The sequence below is a fragment of the Clupea harengus genome, chromosome 17, assembly GCF_900700415.2.
Source record: "Clupea harengus chromosome 17, Ch_v2.0.2, whole genome shotgun sequence".
NCBI classification, from domain to species: Eukaryota; Metazoa; Chordata; class Actinopteri; order Clupeiformes; family Clupeidae; genus Clupea; species Clupea harengus.
Genome location: NC_045168.1, coordinates 26,731,306 through 26,751,555, shown reverse-complemented (window position 1 = coordinate 26,751,555; position 20,250 = coordinate 26,731,306). Strand labels below are relative to the sequence as shown.

General features: G+C 41.4%; 2 protein-coding genes across 2 annotated transcripts in view; both read right to left on the bottom strand.

The window, feature by feature from the left end:
• Positions 1-1,131: 1,131 nt before the first annotated feature.
• LOC105894755 (exo/endonuclease G) lies at positions 1,132-6,237 on the bottom strand. The gene is made up of 6 exons (XM_042710291.1): positions 5,579-6,237; positions 5,043-5,194; positions 4,819-4,958; positions 3,759-3,835; positions 3,540-3,654; positions 1,132-1,843 (listed from the first exon to the last, which is right to left on the bottom strand). Exons 1-6 carry the CDS (start codon positions 5,737-5,739, stop codon positions 1,391-1,393), a joined length of 1,098 nt encoding a protein of 365 aa, XP_042566225.1. The 5' UTR covers positions 5,740-6,237; the 3' UTR covers positions 1,132-1,390.
• Positions 6,238-6,990: 753 nt separating this feature from the next.
• Positions 6,991-20,250, bottom strand: part of acvr2ba (activin A receptor type 2Ba) — a 50,410-nt gene continuing 37,150 nt past the window's right edge. Inside the window, exons 3-11 of the mRNA XM_012821336.3 lie at positions 19,797-19,903; positions 18,865-19,013; positions 18,036-18,179; positions 17,105-17,248; positions 15,927-16,075; positions 15,513-15,627; positions 15,284-15,422; positions 14,730-14,860; positions 6,991-13,388 (exon numbers count right to left, since the gene is read on the bottom strand). Coding sequence (XP_012676790.2) covers positions 13,194-13,388; positions 14,730-14,860; positions 15,284-15,422; positions 15,513-15,627; positions 15,927-16,075; positions 17,105-17,248; positions 18,036-18,179; positions 18,865-19,013; positions 19,797-19,903 — 1,273 coding nt within the window. The 3' untranslated portion in view covers positions 6,991-13,193. The remainder of the gene's footprint in view (positions 13,389-14,729; positions 14,861-15,283; positions 15,423-15,512; positions 15,628-15,926; positions 16,076-17,104; positions 17,249-18,035; positions 18,180-18,864; positions 19,014-19,796; positions 19,904-20,250) is intronic.

Genomic DNA, 20,250 nt, shown 5'->3' with positions numbered 1-20,250 from the left:
TCCAGCTCAGACTGATCTGCCACTGCTTGTCAGCCATCTTGACTGATGGCACAGGTTTTTATGAGGACAACATGAATTGGTCACACTGTGCGAAGCTCACTTGTAATGTTCATACTTTGCTTTAATACCCTCCAGCGGTGCAGTCACTTCCCCCCCTGACTTATTAATGCCCCTGACCTCACTGTGCCACTTCATCAGCAGCAGCAGCAGCAGTCATAATGGGCCCTACACACATCTATAACATAACAGGGGACACAGCAGCTGAACAGCCACACTGCTTAAGGCCAGGGCTGTTTTTAAAGCAAGAGCTCCTGGGCTAGCCTTATCTCAGGCAACTACAACAGCCTCCGCGACACAAGTCAGATTAGAACAGTGATGTACGGAAAATAATCCCGTGTAAAGCCAGTTGAGGCGATCGTACATTAACAGAGTACATAAGTGGTAATGCACTATTCCATGTTGAAAGGATAATGGGCTGCCAATAAACAAACAATCAATCTTGTTAGTGCATTTGTTCCAATCTGACAGCTCAGATTAACTCAGATGCCTGCTTTCCTCTGGTGCAGCAGAGAAGTCAAACGCAATTATGCACGATTTCTGCCAGGGAGCAAATTGGCCCCGAGTCCTCCATTAGCTCCCGTCCTAAATAAAAGCCTTCCTTGATCAAAAGATTGAGCTGTAAGATGAGCCTCCATCAGACATGACGAGACATATAGGCTCAGACAACAACCAATTCCAGGCTGGATTCAACCTTCAACCTACTACACAAGCTCACCCCTTAAGGAGATATGGCCCATTCAGCAGAGGAGGAGAGGGGGGGGGGGGGGGGGGGGGACGAGAGCACTCATGTCCAATTTCAGATGAGAAATATAGAATGCATTAAAGATATGGCACATGACAGATTCGGAGAATCTGTTGACAAATTGAACTTGTTTTCACCGTTTCAACTTTCTGTAGCTTTATTGTTTCTTTGTATTTCTAAACCGTCCTTAATAATAAACGAGGTCCATCAAGAGGACAACAAGTGGATAGCCCAGTCGGGTAGATCAATTCTTTGAAATAATTCTGGGTCCCATTTACAGTGTGGATTATTGGGATGGTTCCCATAACAACATACAAATGAAACTTTTCTAACAACAAGCAGAGGCAACTTTAATGCTTACACTGTACATTGGCACAATTAAAAACTTTGCTTTGTTTAAAGTTATCAGTTTTCATAAAAAATACTCTTATTGGAGGTTTCAATTGTAACGAATAATTTGCAGTCACTGCAACCAGTGTGATCAAATATCAGCTTGTATCATAATCACTATTTTCATTTGATGGCCAAATACTTGCTGGGTGATAATGCAGTCACCTCTAAAACACAGTAAAGGCCTCTGAGCAGTAATCAGTTTCCCATCTTGCCCTCCGGTGTCTCCTTTTGCCTGAGCTCTTCCTTCTTTCGTTGGTAGAGTTTCAGAAGGTAGTCGTCCGGAACGATCCCCATCTCCTTCAGCTCCGCCATGGTTTTCTCCAGCTTCTCTGAACTCCTGGCACCGCCTACCTTGCGGCCCGTGATGTAGAGGGTGAACTCTTTGAAGTCCATGAGGTGACACGAGTCCAGCTCACAGAGGTTTCCCAGAGTCAAGGTGGGGTCCACTTCGGGGAAGAAGGAAAGGCCAGACATCCTCTCCAGGTCAGACAGGCTGACCCCATACTCCGCCAGAGAATGATCAAACCCAATAGGGTGATTAGGCACCACAAAGGCACCCAGTGCCAGAGTGTCTGATGAAGGGGTCCTTCGGGCAAGGATGACTTTGAAGAGATGTGTAGGGACGGCGACGTCGTCTTTACCAATGAGCTGGCCAGACAGAAACACATGACACGCATGATAAATATGTGATTTTCAAAATCACAAATGGATTAAGCAATTGAACATGGTAAAATGGATAGCAAAGTGATATTGATAAGCTTTGATGCAACTTCCTCCAAAAAGGAAGCTCGTACTGAGGGTAGTCACAGAAGTTAAACGTTTCATCAGTAACCTTGCCACAATACAACTTGAGATTTTGTGAAACAGGCTCACAGATTTGTGGGATGTGGGACATGCAACCAGTGCTGAGGCAACCTCAAACTTTAATATAATGTATTTAATCTCATTGAATAAGAAACATTAATATAATGTATTTAATCTCAATGAATAAGAAACTTTAATATAATGTATTTCATCTCATTGAATAAGAAACATTGGTATTCTGCCTTTCAGCTCGTAAACACCTATACTTTGTCCTGTAGTCAATTTGACAGCACACAAGTTAGGCCCTAAAAGATACAGGCTACAGGTTTTGCTATATGAAAGATATGATGAGCACAGTGCTGTTTGTCATCCCAAAGACACACTAATTTTGCAACGTAACATGTCTTTATTGATAAACATCAACATGCATTGGCCATTACAGGCCCATCAAAGAGAACTATCCTCAAGCGAAGTATGTGGTCATGATGTCATCTCTTAGCTTCTACCTTATCTGCAAAGTTTGTGTGTGTTTGGTTTCAGTGACGTAACACAGGAGTTCACCAGCCCCACGTCTGCAAAGTTTGATTGATGGCAGTCACTGATTGACAGCATCTTGATGACTGCCTTCGCTGCTCTCTTCCCAGGTATTGGATGAAAGCCAGGCTTTTAGAAAAGCTTGGCTGTGTTGCATTTGTATGCATTTGCTTTTGACACAGCGCTTCTGACTTAAATAGAGCAGAAAAACTAAACTATGCCTCAATGGCATTAGTGGCTCATGTGCCGGGCGGGATAAAGAACTCATCCATATATGTTTGCATTTCTAACAATTAAACACCAAATTACAAATGATATTATGGGACATTAGCTCAAAATGCCGGGTGTGGGACAAAACGGTCAAAACGCTGTGCAGTACAACCCAAAGCAGGCCACCTCGTCACCCCAGGCAGAGGGAGCCATCTGAGCCTGAGTACCTCCTGGGGCTGGAGTGTATGCCAATAGGAGGAACATGGCCGCTGTCGCAGCTGGTTTGCGGTAGGTGCCGGCCTGGGGGTGGCTGTCTCTGTCCATCTCGCCTCACCAGGGAAACCAAACCCTTCGCCCAGAAACCAACTGTGGCTGCTATGCCTAGCAGCCCGGCTTCTGAACCCACAGAAGATGTCACTGCCACATAACTGCAGTATTAGATTTTTTTCCCCTAATTTGTTAGTAATGGAGTTCATGTCAAAATTATGAAAAACTACAACCATTAGGCCAACTGAATTGTTATTACTTCCTTCACAGACTCCCATTATTTACATTTGGGGTATGTACATTTTAGTTGACACTCTAATCTCCATGTCCATATACTGAAATGTACAGTATAAATATTGAAGTGTCAGCACTATAGTTCCATAACACTACGCAGTTAGAAAATATACTACATATATGACAGGTATCAGATCAGGTGATTTAATTATATTTCCTTTTTCCAGTGATTACAAGTGATTCATTCAAATTCAGATATACACTTTTATTCCATTAACAATGTGATTATTATTACCTGATACGATGCAGTCTTTTTGCCATCATCTCCTACTTCAGGAAGCACAAGAGGCCCGGACACAACCCACACATCTTCAAACCTCTTGGTTAGGTCCCTGCAGTACATCTCCAATCTACAAATGACACAAAAAACAGGTTATAGATTTCGAATGATATTTAAAATGAAATATGCACTTCACATGCTCAGAATGATAATAACACAAACATATCAGGCTACCTATTCCAAAAGCCAGCATTATTTTCATAGTTCTGCGGCACAATGTTCGAGAGGTAGAAGGTTTCAGTCATGGATTGCTGTGAAAACAGAAATAAAACATCCATTTAGCCAACACAACACGTTGGAAGCCTTACAATTCACTGATAATAGTGTTGGTTACAATAAAAACAACTAGTAAAAATGATTTAAAAATCTCTTGATTATGCATCACTACACATAACATTCTAGGCTACACACACACACACACACACACACACACACACACAACACATCCAGCCTTGTGACAAACTCTGTTCACTGTAAACTTTTGATGCACTGAAATGAAAGAAACAGTCCATCCAAAAACAATTTCATCCTCATAATTTAGATCCAACTTGTTTACATACTTCCACTGACAGGTAAGTGGTTTTGTGTAATCCAATTATGTTGTGCAATTGTTGAACGTCTGATTAATGTTAAAACGCCCTTTGCTCTTTTGTTTAGAATCATAGACCACTTCTAGAGTAAATGCAATGACTCCCTGTTACCTCCAACCCCGTTCTCTAACTAGCCTATTTCTATATTTACAAATACCTGAACTTTATCAGAATAATTGCACTACCTGCTACTCCCAGTTGTCTGTAGTATAGTTTATTATATGTTACTATATGTGTATTATATGTTATATGTATATATGTTAGTATTATATGTATAGGTTGTTATATGTTTAGCATATTGTATTGTATATTTATCTGGTATATTTAGTAAGGTTATTATATGTTATTACATGTAAATTATGTTCAGAATACTTGTACAGAGTGTATGTCACGTTATGTTATGTTATGTTATATTATGTTTGCTATGTTATGCTATGGTAGGTTGTTGTGTGGTGCCTTGTCCTAAGAATTTCAGTGCCCAGTCTGACCCTGTGTCATTCTGTGCATCTGACAATAAAAGACTTGTAATTTGTAACTTGAGTGTGAGCATGCTGACTAAACGAATGTGATAATGATGATGAGTATGCTGGCTAAATTAATCCATTGTACATGACCAACATTTAAGGAGCTCAAAAAGCTATTACCGTAGAGGCTTTGTTGTCCCCCGCTGGTGCCATATGTCCCCTTGACCACCCACTGCCCAGGTAATCATCGTTGTGTGCTGTGAAGGCCTGTGGGACGGTGGGGTCTGGCCGAAATCTGCAATGCTTTCTGTTAGCTTCTCCTACAAAGGAGGACATAAGGTTAGTATTTCATGTCATAAGTAGAAGTGCTGTAACGAGACAAACGACTGGGCCGGTTGACTTACCACGCAGTTTGGTGTTTGAAAGATGTTCAGCGACCCATCTTGGTATTCTTCTCACTTGATCATAGGACAGAGTGTGGTTGGCGTAGTACCTGGTCTCAGCTCCAGTCAGGGGTAAACCGTACCGCCCTATATCTTGCTGGGCTTGGCTCTCTAAACCGGGATGTCAAAAAAATGGGATTTATGAAATCATATTTTTTAACATAAGGCTAAAACTTTTGCAAGGCAGGTTTAAGTTAACCTTTGCAGGTGTAACAAAGTAGGCTACCGTAACTTTTTTTTGTTTTGTGTTTTACTTTTTTTTACCATCCTACAGGTTGCATAGCTAGAATGAATGGGTATACTGCATTAACAGACATGTGCTGGCTGAGGGCGGCTATGCTGTTAACCTGTTTGTGGGCCCTAGCTAGGGATGCCTATTGGTTATGACCATTATGGTTATTAAGACCAGAGTTAACAAGTTGGATGAACTTATCTTTACGGTTTTGAATATTAGGTGTAGATAAACAAGCCATACCTTTGGGATCGGCAGGTCTGTCGTTGGATCGGCAGGTCTGTCGTTGGGTTCGGAAAGTCTGTCATTGTGTTCTTCGCTCCTCTGTAGATAAAGTTGGATCCCAGCGACACAGGAGCCTGTGCTCACAGCCGCCCCACAGACAAATCCACTCAAAAATGTTAAAGATTTTAATTTTGAACTCATTATGCCTTTATTTATCTCAGAAAGGACAGACTTGTGTGCCGCAGCCTATGCTGCTGGCTTAATTTCACGCAGATTGTTAGCTCGCTAGATAGCTATCCTACCTATCTAACCCGCGGTTTCGATTCTCAAAAATACAAGCACTCCCAGAATTCCGTGTATACTGACAAGGAATCCAAGTTAGTGGACAAAGTGGAGTCCTAGCGTCCTGGTAGCCGCCATCTTGTTTTGCATTCCGATACGTCATTAATGACGACACCAGGAGACTGGCTGTTTAGGGACTAGTCTACAAAACTGTTCCCTTGCATTACCAACATGAATGTCCTACAATGAGCAATCATGCAAAGTATAAGTGACGTTTTGAAAGTTGAGAAAGAGAGTAAATTGGGCGGGAAATGCCATTAGAAGGAAATTGGCATCAATCATGGGTCTCTTGACGTTTTTTTCTGATGTGAATCTACATCATTGTATTGCATATGCAAATGCGCACGAGACTGAACTACATCAGAATAAATATGACCGTAAGAAATGATGTGGGCAAGGCCAATCTATCTGGTCTCTAGTAGTGGTATCTATATATTCGCCTGGTTTTTATATTGTATTTATTTAACAATTTATACCAATTACGCTGTATCTCTGTAATCACCCGTAATAATTTGAATCATGTGCTGCACCAATAAAATAAATCCTGTAGACCAAATCGCTTACTCTGACAAAAGCACGGATGCCTCAAATGATACCAACACTGTCACCCAGTGGTTAGAAGTAAGCTCGCATTACATTCTGGCTGTGGCCAAAAAAAGAGATCTTATTATTCTGCCAGAATTTCACAGGAAACATTAGGCTAAATCATGAAAGGCTCTTGTGAACCGACAGAGGCATGGGACAATGGCTCTGAATGTAGCAGGATGAACATGTACATGGATCCCTGAACATTAGAGGGTAGGTCAGTTTCCCATGTTTCACTGCTTTGTGCACTTTTAAAGGCCAAAGACATCCCAGGACTTCAGTGTATGTGCTGGAAGTCTCAATATGGGATACGCCCGTTTTTTCTTGTGTAATTATACTTTCCAGGCTATAAATAAAGACACACATTTTCAGTTGTATGTACCACCAATAAAACATTTAAGAGTGATACTGTGAACCTGGTAGGTAGCCAATCTCTGAACACTATAGTAATAAGGAAATCCTAGACATAATTGCTATGTTTATCATTTACATGAATCACTTGAATAAATGTCAAAATCACAGATCAAGAGGAAACACATGATAAAGAAATGCTTTATCAGTATTTTATTGTTTACTTTCATATACAAAAAGATAAAATTGAAATAATCCTTTCTAGTATTTTTTTTCTCTAACAGTCAGGGTGTAGTTGTTTCACACTGGGCAAATACTACATTCATACTGGTTTAATCTGGCGCCAGAGCAGAGCTGAAACAACCACATCCCGAAATCTAGGCAAATCTATCTCAAACTCTGGATACTGAGCTCTAAAATAATTACCACAGTAAAAAGGAACAATGATCCACTGCAAATTAAAGAACTATGTTACAATGATCGTTCAGAAAGTCCTCAGTTCATACAACTCAGCAATACAATGGATGTTGGATTTTTCCTGGGCATTTCATATATATAAAACCTTTTTTTTTTCTCTTTTAACATACTCTTCAATTGAAAGAGGGGTTACAGCAACAAGCTCAACTCTGTATACAATTTTGTCTCATACAGATTTTTTTTTAGTATATTTATGTTAAAATCAGTAGTACAAGCCGTCTCTGTTCTACAATTTAGCTACAATAGTGAAACATACCCTACAACATTTACATTTCACATATCCTGGTATAGAAACAGCACTTTAAATATGACCCCTTGACAAGACAAGAAAGAAAACCTCCTTTGGAACCGTCTTGGCCAACACAATATGGACCGTGACATGAGACCTGAAGACTAATAGAAAAAACAAAGACCGTGTATCTGTGAATACAGAGGAATACAGCATTTTTACTCAAAGTGGTTGCAAAGTCACTGGTATCATTCTAGGAGGCCACTGATTTCTTCCAGTATCCTTCTATGGTGACCAAGACCCGTTTGGACAAAAACATGGTACTGATGGGGACATTGGCCAAATAAAGAGAATTCCAGGTATCATACATTCCAGAAGTTGTGTGAGGCCACGGAAGTAGTACTGTGTAGCAACTGCTATGATAAGAACAGTTTTTGATACCTGAACTGAATTAACTGATTTAACTGAGGTAATATATTAAATCATCCACTTATCCATGTATGTTTGCTTCAGATTTCTATTGTGCAGTCAAAACAATAGCTTACATTGGGAAATACTTGATAAGGATACATTGGTGTGAATGGCACATATGAGACCAACATATTCAAAGAAAAAAAAATCAAAAAGAGAAGCTTGTTGCCAAAGTGAACATGAGGGAATAATTTTGTCTTTACATTTTTTTTGACCTGTCCCTTAAAGTTTCTAATTCCCGGACACAAATTCCCATTTGGTTGTTTTGTTAGCGTTTCATTTTTTTGTTGAGCCAATTGATAATCTCTGAGAGCCAGTTGCATGTTGCATTTGCTTCTCGGCGTCCTTCTGTAAATCCCTTTCATGGTGACTCAGACTCACAGGGAACGCCCAGAAGCCTACCATCCAGTACCATTTCTGTCATCTCAAACAGAGGTCAGAGGTCAGAAGCTCAATGAGGAAGAGGTTTTCACATTGTCAAGGGGTGCATGGTCATATGTTACACCAGTACAAAAGAGGTTTTCCTGTTCGTAAGACGAAAGTGTACATCACTTAATCATAGTATCTACGACTATCCAGCTAGCAACACTGTTTTCACATGAGGTCTGAGGTAATTGGTTCCTGAAAACCTGGATCTAAGACTGCATCCAGAATTACAGCTGGTCACTTTTTAGAGATTTATATTATATATGGTGGGTTTTTTTTTGTCTTTTTTTTTTTAAAACTTTTTGTGGTACTATGACAAGAACAACAAGAGAGGAAGCAAAACAACAAGGGCGAGGCTTTTGCAGAGGCTGCTTCAGTGATGTGATGGGATGTGATGAAGAAAACAAAGGCACAACATCAGAACACCTCCGGCTAGTCAGAGGTTTGGACTGTTGCTGATATTGGATGCATTTCATCCTCCGGAGAGGCCATCTTGGTCAACATGGACCCCGTCTCACGGGCACGTCTGCTCTGTACTTGCACATCTACATTTGCAGCACTAAAGCTAAAAACATTTTTGGAACGACTCCTGTCATGTTGAAAAGATACATTATCCCAAACCCTAACCTCAGCACATCTCAATTCACAGAGAGGACTATTCCTTTTGGCATAACAGGGGGGAAACCGAAATATGATGAAACACCAGGGAAATACAGGTCTCTTCCGTTGCCACGGAAAACCATACAACCTCAGTCAGTATTGCTAATACATAGTAACATAGCTCAGCCTTGTGTAAATAAGATATTTCTGACCATGTGTAACAGCAAATTTGTAACGTGGGTGACTTAAACCAGCACAGTTGTTTAGTACAGCCAATCATGTCTGAGTTTCTTTTTTACTTAATATAAACATTTAGGTGTCTCTGAGCTGATGGAGTTACCTAAATGAGCATAGGAGATTTGAATACTGATGAGCTAATCGTCTTACAATCTTACAGCCATCATCTTGAAAGAGGTCTCACATGACTTTCATGGACGCTTTGATGCCAATTGAATCATTTTGCAAATTTATGAGGAGCTTCAAAGAGAGGGCACAGAGATCAACCTCTCTTCCAAACAGACAGACAGAAGACTTTGGTTACCCTCTTGCAGATTTAAAAAATGCAAGGATTTTGGCTACATCTTCTCAAATGATACACAAAATGATGTCAGTAATCGATTAAATGGAAACAAATCCATCAACAAATCACCAAAACATTAACAAGGACTGACATACATCAGAACCATCCGGACGTAATCAAGACACAGCACACCTGAAGTACAGTGGATTTGGTTGGTTGCTAAAGGATCTCACAGTACCTCTGAGTACACTCCGTTTAGAAAACAACAGAAATCGATTTCAGAAGATATTGCTTGCTACGTGGTCTGTCACAATTGGCAACTATTCAAAGCACCAGTCAGCAGAAACAGGGGCCAAGAGCGGAGACTCTTCTGAGGGCACTGGTAGAGCGAATTATGCCAACGACCAAAACAAATGCTTTTGATTCTTTTAGAAAACTGGTACCCTAGTATACTGTATCATAATGAAACGCCTTTGCAAATTAAACTACTTTGGCAGTGGGGGCAATTCCTTTCCTTTCACTTATTGGCAATAAGCTTCATTGGGGAAGGGCTTCAAACTTTTCATCATCTTTTCGGAGTTGAAATGAAGACCTACTAAAGCATTCTCACAGCAAATGAAGCCAAAACAGCTCTAGTACCCCGGGGCCGAACTAACCACGCATCCATCCGGAAGTAGGACGCCGAAACAGGGCTCCATGATGACCAAAGATTCAAGGACTTCTGACTATCAATCTATTCTGTCACCGTTCACAAATACAGCATATGCTCTACTACGCATCGGGTGGCGGCGGTGCAGAACCCAGAGCTAACACATGGCACCATGAAGAATAAATTAAAGCTCTTCGTTTGGGGTGAGATGGGTGTCGGAAGCAGCCGCTGCAGAGCCTCGCGTAGCCTATCTATGCGCCAGGGACAGCGGAGGGGTGGGACGCCAAACCTTTGACTTACTGCCCTCCCTTTTGGAACAACCAGCTCTGTCAAAGAATCAATCATCTTTTTTTTTCTTTTTTTTTTTTAAAGACTAGAGCTGGTATTTAACCAAAGAATTTTTAGCAATGGTAAATTTGGTGAGGTCACTTTGTGTGAGTTAAGCAATGAAAGAGCCACTCTGCCTTCATGCCAATTCATAAGTATGCTTTTAGAGAATGTCATTTAAGGAAACAAATGACAAGAATAAGGGACAGCATTTTGGGGTTGTGCAAATAAAATACTATGCTACAGTAAGGAGAGATAGGAGGGGGGGGGGGCGCAAATCTGAGGAGATTTTTAGATTTTTTTGTTATAGTTGATTTATAGCCAAACAGATCAAGGTTCAATGTCCCTTGTAGGTACAGACAGTAAAAGAACGTTAGAGGAAACAGCCAGCACAGATAATGAATAATGCCCAGGTGTCATCAACAGGCAGAATTCGAAGGTTGTATACAGCTATTTACATGATTTCTCTCACATAATGCAACATAACTTTGTAGCACTTCTTAAAAGATTTTGGACTTTTTTTAATGTTTCCAAAACTCCCTAATCATAAAAGCCAACTTACATTAAAATATACTTACTACAAGTGAACACAACTAACAAAATATATAACAGAAGTCATACACATAGAAAAATCTGAGGTATTTCTGGTTTGAGGTGGTCTGTGGTTCATGAAGAATTATCTGGTGTTTTTTTTTTAGTTTTTAGTTTTTTTTTTAGCATTTTTCGTTCGGTTCTTTCAGTTCTAGACTTTATTGTTTTCGTTCGGTTCTTTCAGTTCTAGACTTTATTGTTTTATGATGTTCTGGTTCACCTCGGAAGCCTTGACATTTCTGTTGACAAATATATGCATTTGTATGCAGTTTCTACTGAGAATTGTATGTGTAATGCACAGAAAAAAAGGAATATATATAGAAATATATTCATCTTTGAGTTGAAACAGCAGCATTGTGGACATTCACTGTTACATTATGGCATACAGAAATGTGGTTTCTCACGTGCCAGGTTTAAGACAAAGAACAATAATGATCCTTGTTTTCTTTTTTTCCTTCTCTTTTTCTCTCCTCTTATTCAAATAGAAGGTGGCCATTCAGTCATGAAGTGAAGTTTGAACTCTTTTTTTTCTTCTTCTTCTTCTTCTTCTCTGTCTCATCCATTGCCATGTGGAGATGTCTCTACAATTCAGGACCATTGAGGTCGCAACTAAAAATTTGGTCCCTGTGAGAAAGAGGTAAAATACGAAGGGACCCGGCCAAGATGCATGTACTGGAATCCATCTTCATGTCCAACACTAGTTGAAGATTCAGGCTTTTATGAGGAATGAGGCTGGCCTCTGTTGTCAGAATCTAGGTCCTTAACTCCCGACATCCAAAATGTATTCTGGATTGAAGAAAAAGAAAAAACGCGGACAAAAACATACCAAAACGAATAAAAAAACCTAAGTAAAAGCCAACATGACACATTTATCTGCTGACAGCCATCTAGGCCGACACCTGTTTCATGGTCGTCTTCCCACTTCCTTGTTCAGACTCTTTCGCATACATTCGTTCACTCACTCACTCACTCACTCACTCACTCACAGCCAACCCTCCTCACCATGGTCTTGCACATATTGTTTTAGTTGTTTTTAGTGTTCTAATTTACTGGGCACCTTCAACTTCCAGTCTGGCTCATCAACCCATGGGGCTAACTGAGCCACAGAAGTCATCAGGTAGCCCCCTCCCCTGCCTAACTCCTCATGCCTGAAGGGTCGGCCTTCTTTCGCTACACGACGTTAAAAAGACGTAACCCCCACATCCCCCTTGAGACTGGTTACCTGAGAAGTAGTTCCGTACCAAATAAGATGCACTGTCCCTGACACTGCACTAGCCAAACTCTAAATGCAAGCCATTTTCTTTTTAACTAGCTTGAACATTTCTTTTAAGCCTTTTGTCATGGAAAAGAAATGACCTTCATCCAATCCCTCGCTAATCCCATCCCAGTCTTCACACCACACAACCAAAACAATAAAAAAGAAATTAGTCTTGTCTTCCAACTTTTTCTGTGTTCTAGTGACACCCGTTAGTTCCGTAAAAAGACACGTTTACCGTAGTTTTGTATAGCACATGCTGTCAGGAAAAAATAAAAATGTTCAGAAACAAACAAAAAAAATCCCTTGAGGAAAGTTGTGTGTAACAGTCTTAAATGTTCCTCCAAGGTTTTGCAGCATTATTGTATTGTCCAACATGGTAGATGGTTGCTTGGTTTGTTGGTTGTCACAGGCAATCTTGTACAGAAGACAGAAAAATAGGAATAGATATAAACTAAAAAAAAGAGAAAAATGAACTGAAATGAAGAGGTTGAGGTACCTGCACCTTGTCAGCATTCATAAGTCGGCACCTGAATGCGCTTTGAGATGTCCATTTGCTGTTTTTTTTTATTCTTTTTTTCCTCTCTTCATAAAAATACAGTAGAGAAGTGTGCTGGTAATATTGATCCGATCAGAAAAGAAAAAATTAAAAAATGTCGGATAAAATAGCAGCTGCATTCATGTTGTTGTCTGAGATCCGCTGAGTCTGGAAAGACGAAGGTTGTTTCATTTTGCTTGCTTGCCTCACAATGTTTCATGGTATGTCTTTTCCATTTGTTGATGTTGTTTTGAATTCTGTGTCATAGACGAAAAAAGGAAAGGAGGGTAGGACTCAGATACTGGACTCTTTGGGTGGCAAGTCCACGTTAGTGACCGAAGTCACCATAGAAACCAGGCAGTCCGAGGTAGTGGCACTGGTGAGCCGGCGGATCTGGGAGATCCGCTCCTCAACACAGCCAGCTGAGAGACGGGCCTCTGCATCATGGTCCCAGCACTCCTCTATCGTCTCGCACAACGTCTCCAGGCCCTGACAGGACAGGACAAGACAAGACCCGCACAGCGTTAGAAAAACACACCACAAGAAATATTCTCCAAAGGATCGATGAGAAAATGTGACTGGCAGACCTCATTCGATTTAGTTTTAAAGCTTCTATAAATGACATGGTTTGCGGTTTGTGCTAACTCCCAGACTGTAGGTCACTTTTCACGGTATGTGTGTATTTTGTCCCATCAAGATGTTGGGTACATGCAAAATAATCACTAAACCGGGATGCCCATCTCTTTAAGAAGTTCCTGACTTTCTATTCAGCAAACCAGATGAAATTTGACAGCATCCTGGAGATTGCCAGAATTGTTTTACAATTTTAGTGATAGCTGTCCTCATGATGTTTTGGCTAACTTGTTAATGCTAGTGCATATTGTTCACAACAGCTTTAACAGCAACATCACATCCGAACTACAGGTTCAGGCTGAAAGTTCTATTTGTTGTTCTACTACAACATGGTGTCGAAGCAAAACTAAAGGAAACTCAAGCTTTCTAATGAATTTGTGCTGAAGCAACTGGCTTAAAACAGAGATTGTCCATACGTATGGTGTCTTCATGTTCGAAATATCAATGTTGCATCTCGGCAGGAACTCTGTTTATTCATACTTTTCCCTTAAACATTTTACTTCATCTCCATGCCTTCAGGGTCTAAAAACAAAACCTCTTAAATTCCACAGAAAATACAATCTTTCAGATTGCCAAAGACTAAACTCTGAATGTCTGAATGAATGCATCGCAAAAGGCAACAAATTAGCACCACGTCTACCTTGATTCATTAGCATGCTTCTCACAAACTTGGCATAAAGTCCCTTGTAATACGTGCATATGAAAAGGGTTTTCACAAATAACTCTAGTTCCTTCAGAGCGTGGAGATAACATACACAACAGAGACAGAAGGAAACAGCGTAATTGGTTGATGCTGGGACATCTTTGCATTGCATGACCAAATCTTAAATCTAGGCTACCATCATCTACCACAATCAAATGTAGTAGTCTGGCTGATGTCAATAATCAGTTGCAATGAAGTGGATCATATTGCACCTCTATGGCCTATGTAAATCATATGCACAATTTCCTGTCACAACTTCAATCTTTTACATGATACTTCAAAATGACTTGCAAACAGAGCCTATTCCGTTTCTATACACTGTGATGATGGGAGAGCTGTCTAGTGATAGTAGTATTCATTTCTGGTGGAAACCTGCTACAAGAGTAAACCAGATTAAAACCTTGCTTGCGAAACCAGATAAAACTCAGGGTCATACTGTGGCACATCATGACTTGTGCTTCAGGATTCATTTTCTGCAGTTGGCGTCTACTCACAACGTGTTTAAGCCAGCAGTCCTTGAACACTGGCCGCATTTTTTTGTGGACCACAACGTCCTGAAGGTCCTCCAGGGACGGGTGCTTCCCAATCTCCTCCTCGAAAGGCAGCACGTACTCGTCTACAGGGCCTGGGGGTACATGAAACAAAGTTCAGCCAGTGACGCATTAATCCTGCCACTGTGTAAATAATGGATTCCTTCAGGCCCAAATATACATTACACGGTAAATATGACTAACATGATGTTGAGGCCGAGCTTTCAAGGGCCTCCTTGTCATACCTTGTCCCTTCCCAAATGCAATCAATTACTCTATACACTTAAATCTAAAGATCTCATGTTTCAAAATGTGACGTGAGTTGTTATGCAGCGCTGGGTATAACAGAATGTCATAATATTAGTGGCAATAGAATAATATACGTAGTGTATGCAAGTTATTTGACTGTATATATATATATATATATATATATATATATATATATGTTGCCCTCTGTACAGTCGCAATTGTGTGTATATGATCCAACAGTCGCATATGATCCAAGACAGAATCCTCACCATCGGCTGCTTTGCAGCGCGACGCCAGCTCCCAGAGCACCAGGCCCATGGCGTACATGTCTATTCTCAAGAAGGCGTCCCTCTGGAAGTTGATGGCTCCCTCCAGCACCTCAGGTGCCATATACCTTCTTGTCCCCACCTGCATGCACAAGAACAGGCAACTGCGATGTAATGGACCCATTGATCAGAGATCCCAACCGGGGCCACCTGGGTGAGGAGAGTGACCTACCTGTCCGTGGGTGTCTCCGGGCGGCTTCCCTGGCTCAAACCGCACGGCCAGGCCGAAGTCACCAACGATCGCTGTGAGGTCGGTTCTCAGCATGACATTTTTACTCTTGAAGTCCCTAAGGTCGCAATCAAAACATGTGGCTGAGTTGAAAGTCTACTCTCTATAACCAATCTAGATAGACAACCCCCCCCCCCCCCAAAAAAAAAAACCACACCTGATTGACTTAATGCGACAATACATCGTCTTTTTTTTTTTACAACTAACTTCCATCTGACAAGTGAGTATTTTCAACTTTTAACTTTTAACTTCCATCTGACAGACTATGTCTTTGCTGTTCACAACTTTCCAGTCACCTCAGAGCCTTCAGGGGAAGTTGAGAAGGGGTTCTTGTTAGAACTTTAAAGTGCTTCTTACCTGTGAGCGATGGCTGGCTTGGGTCCCTCTCCCTTACAGCGCGGCACGTCTTCATGCAGGTAGGCCAGGCCACAGGCCATGGTTTCTGCAATGTGACACATGTCATGCCAGCTCAGTGCGTTCCCCTTCAGGTAATCGGTCAGGGAACCCTAAAGAAAGGACATAGAACACAACACTACATGTTAGCACGTGACCTATAATGATTTATTGATTGGCTGCATGTGTAGTACAAAATATTTGTTTGCAACATTTGTATCTTTGATTCAACTACCATCTGTAGATGGTAATATTTACATGGGGGTATAATTCCATATATAATAAACATAATTCAGAAAAAAAAAAAGTCCTGACTGACTATCTTGGATTTGCTTCACACTTTACGTAAATAAAGTAGTTGTACCCAACAACAATATGGGAGATATGGAGGCTTTACAAAGGGGTTGTGGCGCTCCAAAAAAACGTGTTGCTAAAAATGACATTCCATGCTAAATGCTTGACATTTTCAGGGATTGTTCTACACTATTCAGGTTCGAGTGCTTGTTTTCTTCCTTGGCTGCCATGTGCTTTTTGTTAAATTACCCCTCCGCCCCTAATTCTGTTTATGAGCCTGGTCATTGTCTGGTTTCACCTATTCCCCTGTTCCCCGTTGTGTTTACCCAATGGGGTTCGCCCTGGTTCCCCATGTGTATTTAAGCCCAGGTTAGTAAACAGAATTATAACATAGCAATCAGTGCAACATAGCGATCATATGACATTGGACACATTATGTAAGTCAAAAAAAAAAGTAAAGACTTGCCAGCACTCGGTCATACCACATTAGCTAGGGAAAATGTACAACGAAACCGGCTACAGTAATGTAACCTAAATATATCCAAGACCACACCAACATAGCACAGGCACACAGGTAATGACAAAGATCATTAGCGCCATCTGTAGGTATTACAAGTTACAACAGTAATACACTAATGTAGCCTACCAATACACTAATGATAGTGAGTAGGAGTTAGCCTACAAAATTAGCGGTCTGGTTGTTTGCGTGAACAGGGTGGCCTGGGATAGAGTCAAACTCAGAGTAAACAGTTATTTGTACATAAAGTTATGCGAAAATGGTTTACTGTCCTGTGCATTTCTTTTTTCTTTCTTGTCTTTCGTTATTTGACAGCAAGAGAGTGACTTGCCCTTTCATGAAATTCGGTGATGAGCCAGAACTCGATCTCCATGTTGGCCCCACGCTTCTCTGCCGCGATGAAGCGCAAGAGGTTGTCATGCTTCATCCCGTCCATACAGAAGATGTCCCGCTCATTCTGCCACGACAGCTTATCCTGTGCACACCACAGTGGGAGAAGAACTGTAAGAACAATTCAACCAAGGTGTCTATTGGATGTAAAAAAAACCACAAATTGAATTATAGTGTTTTTTTTACAAACAAATGTCAAAATGTGTAGGAAATTCAAGGAAGATGTGTTGAAGGGATTGCATTTTTTTTATTATACTTTGTTGTATAATGTATACATTTTCATGCTAGCATTACAAACAAATTCCCTGTGCTGATGGCAGTAGTAATCTGCACTGTGGTATGCTGTCTTGGGGAAAGACTATGCGTTTATTAATTATTAAACATAATTAATGATGAGGCTGTGTCGTCTCAACGCACTATCCAGAAACTGAGGTCAAACCCCTGAAAGCAACTTAATGACAACAGGGGCCAGCAACAACACCTTAAGTAGAGCCTGTTTGACAGAAGTAGATGAGAGGGCTACTAGCTGCGGAACAGAGATCCGATAGGAGAAGGGGGAGAGAAAAGAAGGACGGACAGAACGGAGATAACAGGAAGTGGCATAATAGAGGCGTGTAACTGATCAGATGCAAACGCCCTTCATTTACATTTACATTGTCATTTAGCAGACGCTTTTGTCCAAAGCGACGTACAAGGGAGAGAATATTCAAGCTACGAGCAATAGAACCTGGTGTAACAATAAATAAATACTACTTTACATAAGAAATATAACAAAATGAAATAAAAAAGAAAGAAAGAAGTGCAGAAATGTAACTGCAAGTTACTTCATCAAAGCATGTACTCCAAAAGGAGTTTCATCGAACTAAACCCACCTGAATAGGGAAGACCTTCACAGCTACATACTCATTCATCATCTGCGCCTTCCACACGCAGCCAAAGCGCCCCCTAGCTTTGATCTCCAGTAACTGCAGGGGTTTGAGACAAACCGATGGAGAGGGTGGAGGAAGGCCAGGGTCCTGGAGAACACGAAAGAGAACTAGTTATCAGGAGGGGAAAAGAACGAGCAGGAGCAGGAGCAGGAAGTGATGTCAGTTCTATTATAACACAGCTATCAAATGTGCAGTCACTGGACAATGGACAAGTACATGGACTGTTTTTTTTACTGTATGTGCAATACATACATCCAACCAAATAACAGATAGCATAACTCGAGAAACTAAGAGGGGGGGGGGGGGTTATTGTCAGTAAAGGTAGAGAAAAAGAAGGAAATCTAAAATAGAAAAGGTAGAGTCTGGCTGGTTGTTTTCTTGACAACCACACAGTTGCGCAAATTATCAAATTATTAAAAGGTCATCTTGTGTGTTGCATTTCCTTTTTTACAGTGAAAACTGGTGGCCGAGGCGCTCCTGTGTGGTGAAGACAGCTGCACCGAGGGATGCTACTGAGCCACCACAAGATGGAACCCTTGCTATAGAATGGGGAAACAGAGAGGTCCTGCTGACTACCTGTGGACTATTGAATTAAATGTCTTTTAAAACAAAAGGCACAGGAATACAATTTCAAAGGGTCATAAAGGGTTGGGAGGGCCCCTCATAAAGGATGATGGAGTATGACTGTAAAAGAATTGGGATAGATGCAGAGGGACAGGGTGTATAGGTTAGTTGGAGAACAAAAAGCGAGAGAAGGAGGTGTTGGCCCTACCTCATTGATGTCCACGTGGCCATAGGGCGGCTTGCGGTGGCGGTACATCCAGAAAGCCAGCAGCAGGGCCATAGACAGCATGGTGATGGGGAGCAGGGAGTAGACCAGCACGTTCAGTAGCGAGGGGATCGGGGGAGGGGGCTTGATCGCTGCCGCACAGCAAAGACAGGAAGGTATTACAGACCACAAAGACAGCGGGTGAGGGAGAGAGAGAGAGAGAGAGAGAGAGAGAGAGAGAAAAAAAAATTAGGCATTTTTGCGTCAGTTCCCTTTCTTTTGTTCATTTTATTGCAACAAAGATGTATTCTCCAAAGGCCTTCTGAGCTGGAGAATACAGTGCATGGCACAATGCGTTTTTGGAGGTTAGGAAGAAGGCTGTAAAAAAGGGCAGTGTACAGCTCTCCTGACAGAGATGCGTCACATACAGTATCTCCCTGCCAGAGTCAGTAACGGAAGTCATTCACTCGCTGCCGTGTGGACTATGAGACACTCAAGTCTGCCATGTTTACTTCTAAAAGCCATGCCGTGTGCCCGTAGTTAAGAGAGAGAGAGGGCAATACAAGTTAATGTTAAACAGAGGGGTGTTGATGCCCTGGAACTGGGTTAAGCTGTCAGCTAAAGGGAATTCAAGGTATTTGTTACTCATGTAAATCACTGAATAAATTATAGGAGAAAGGAGATGAAATGAGATCTGGGCATGAACTAGTGTGACTAACGAGATCTGTGCAAAGAAAAAAGAGGAATTCGGCATGGTAACCTCTGCATTTTGTTAATTGTGTATGAGAGAAGGAGTAGATGAGACTGCTTTGGTTCACACTGAGGTTTTTGTTTCACGTGAGGCCCTGCAGGGCCCAGTCTGACCAGGAGAGAGGGTGCTGAGGGCGACTGACAGCGGTGAGGGAACTGTGGGGGATTCCAGAGCAGATTCTCACCTGGTCCGTTGACGTCGGGCAGATGGGTGAAGCGCTCGTTGCAGAAGTTGCCCTCACAGCAGCAGAAGAACACCTGCGGGTTCTCCTCTGTGGCCACACACTCTTGCCTGTTGCCATGGAGAAGAGAAGAGAAGAGAAGAGAAGAGAAGAGAAGAGAAGAGAAGAGAAGAGAAGAGAAGAGAAGAGAAGAAAAGAGAAGAGAAGAGAGGAGAGGAGAGGAGAGGAGAGGAGATGGATTACTACACACATTCCCAGATGTAAAAAAGCACAAACTCATGTTGTGACCATTTTAAATAAAGACTATTTGGGTTAGAGTCCTACGCACATTGGTGGGTGTCAGCCTGTGTTTGACAACAGTCTCTGACATTGTTATTGCACCAGAGACCACAGATGCCATCCCTAGTTGCTTGTTACCTCATCAGGTATAACAGATTCAGTCCTGCTTTGGCACTGT

Coding starts and splice junctions, on each gene's coding strand:
- LOC105894755 (XM_042710291.1), bottom strand. CDS start 5,739: ATGAGTTCAAAATTAAAATCTTTAACATTTTTGAGTGGATTTGTCTGT. Junction 4,959..5,042: donor TTCAAACACCAAACTGCGTG/GTAAGTCAACCG, acceptor CCTCCTTTGTAG/GAGAAGCTAACAGAAAGCAT. Junction 3,655..3,758: donor AATGCTGGCTTTTGGAATAG/GTAGCCTGATAT, acceptor TGTCATTTGTAG/ATTGGAGATGTACTGCAGGG.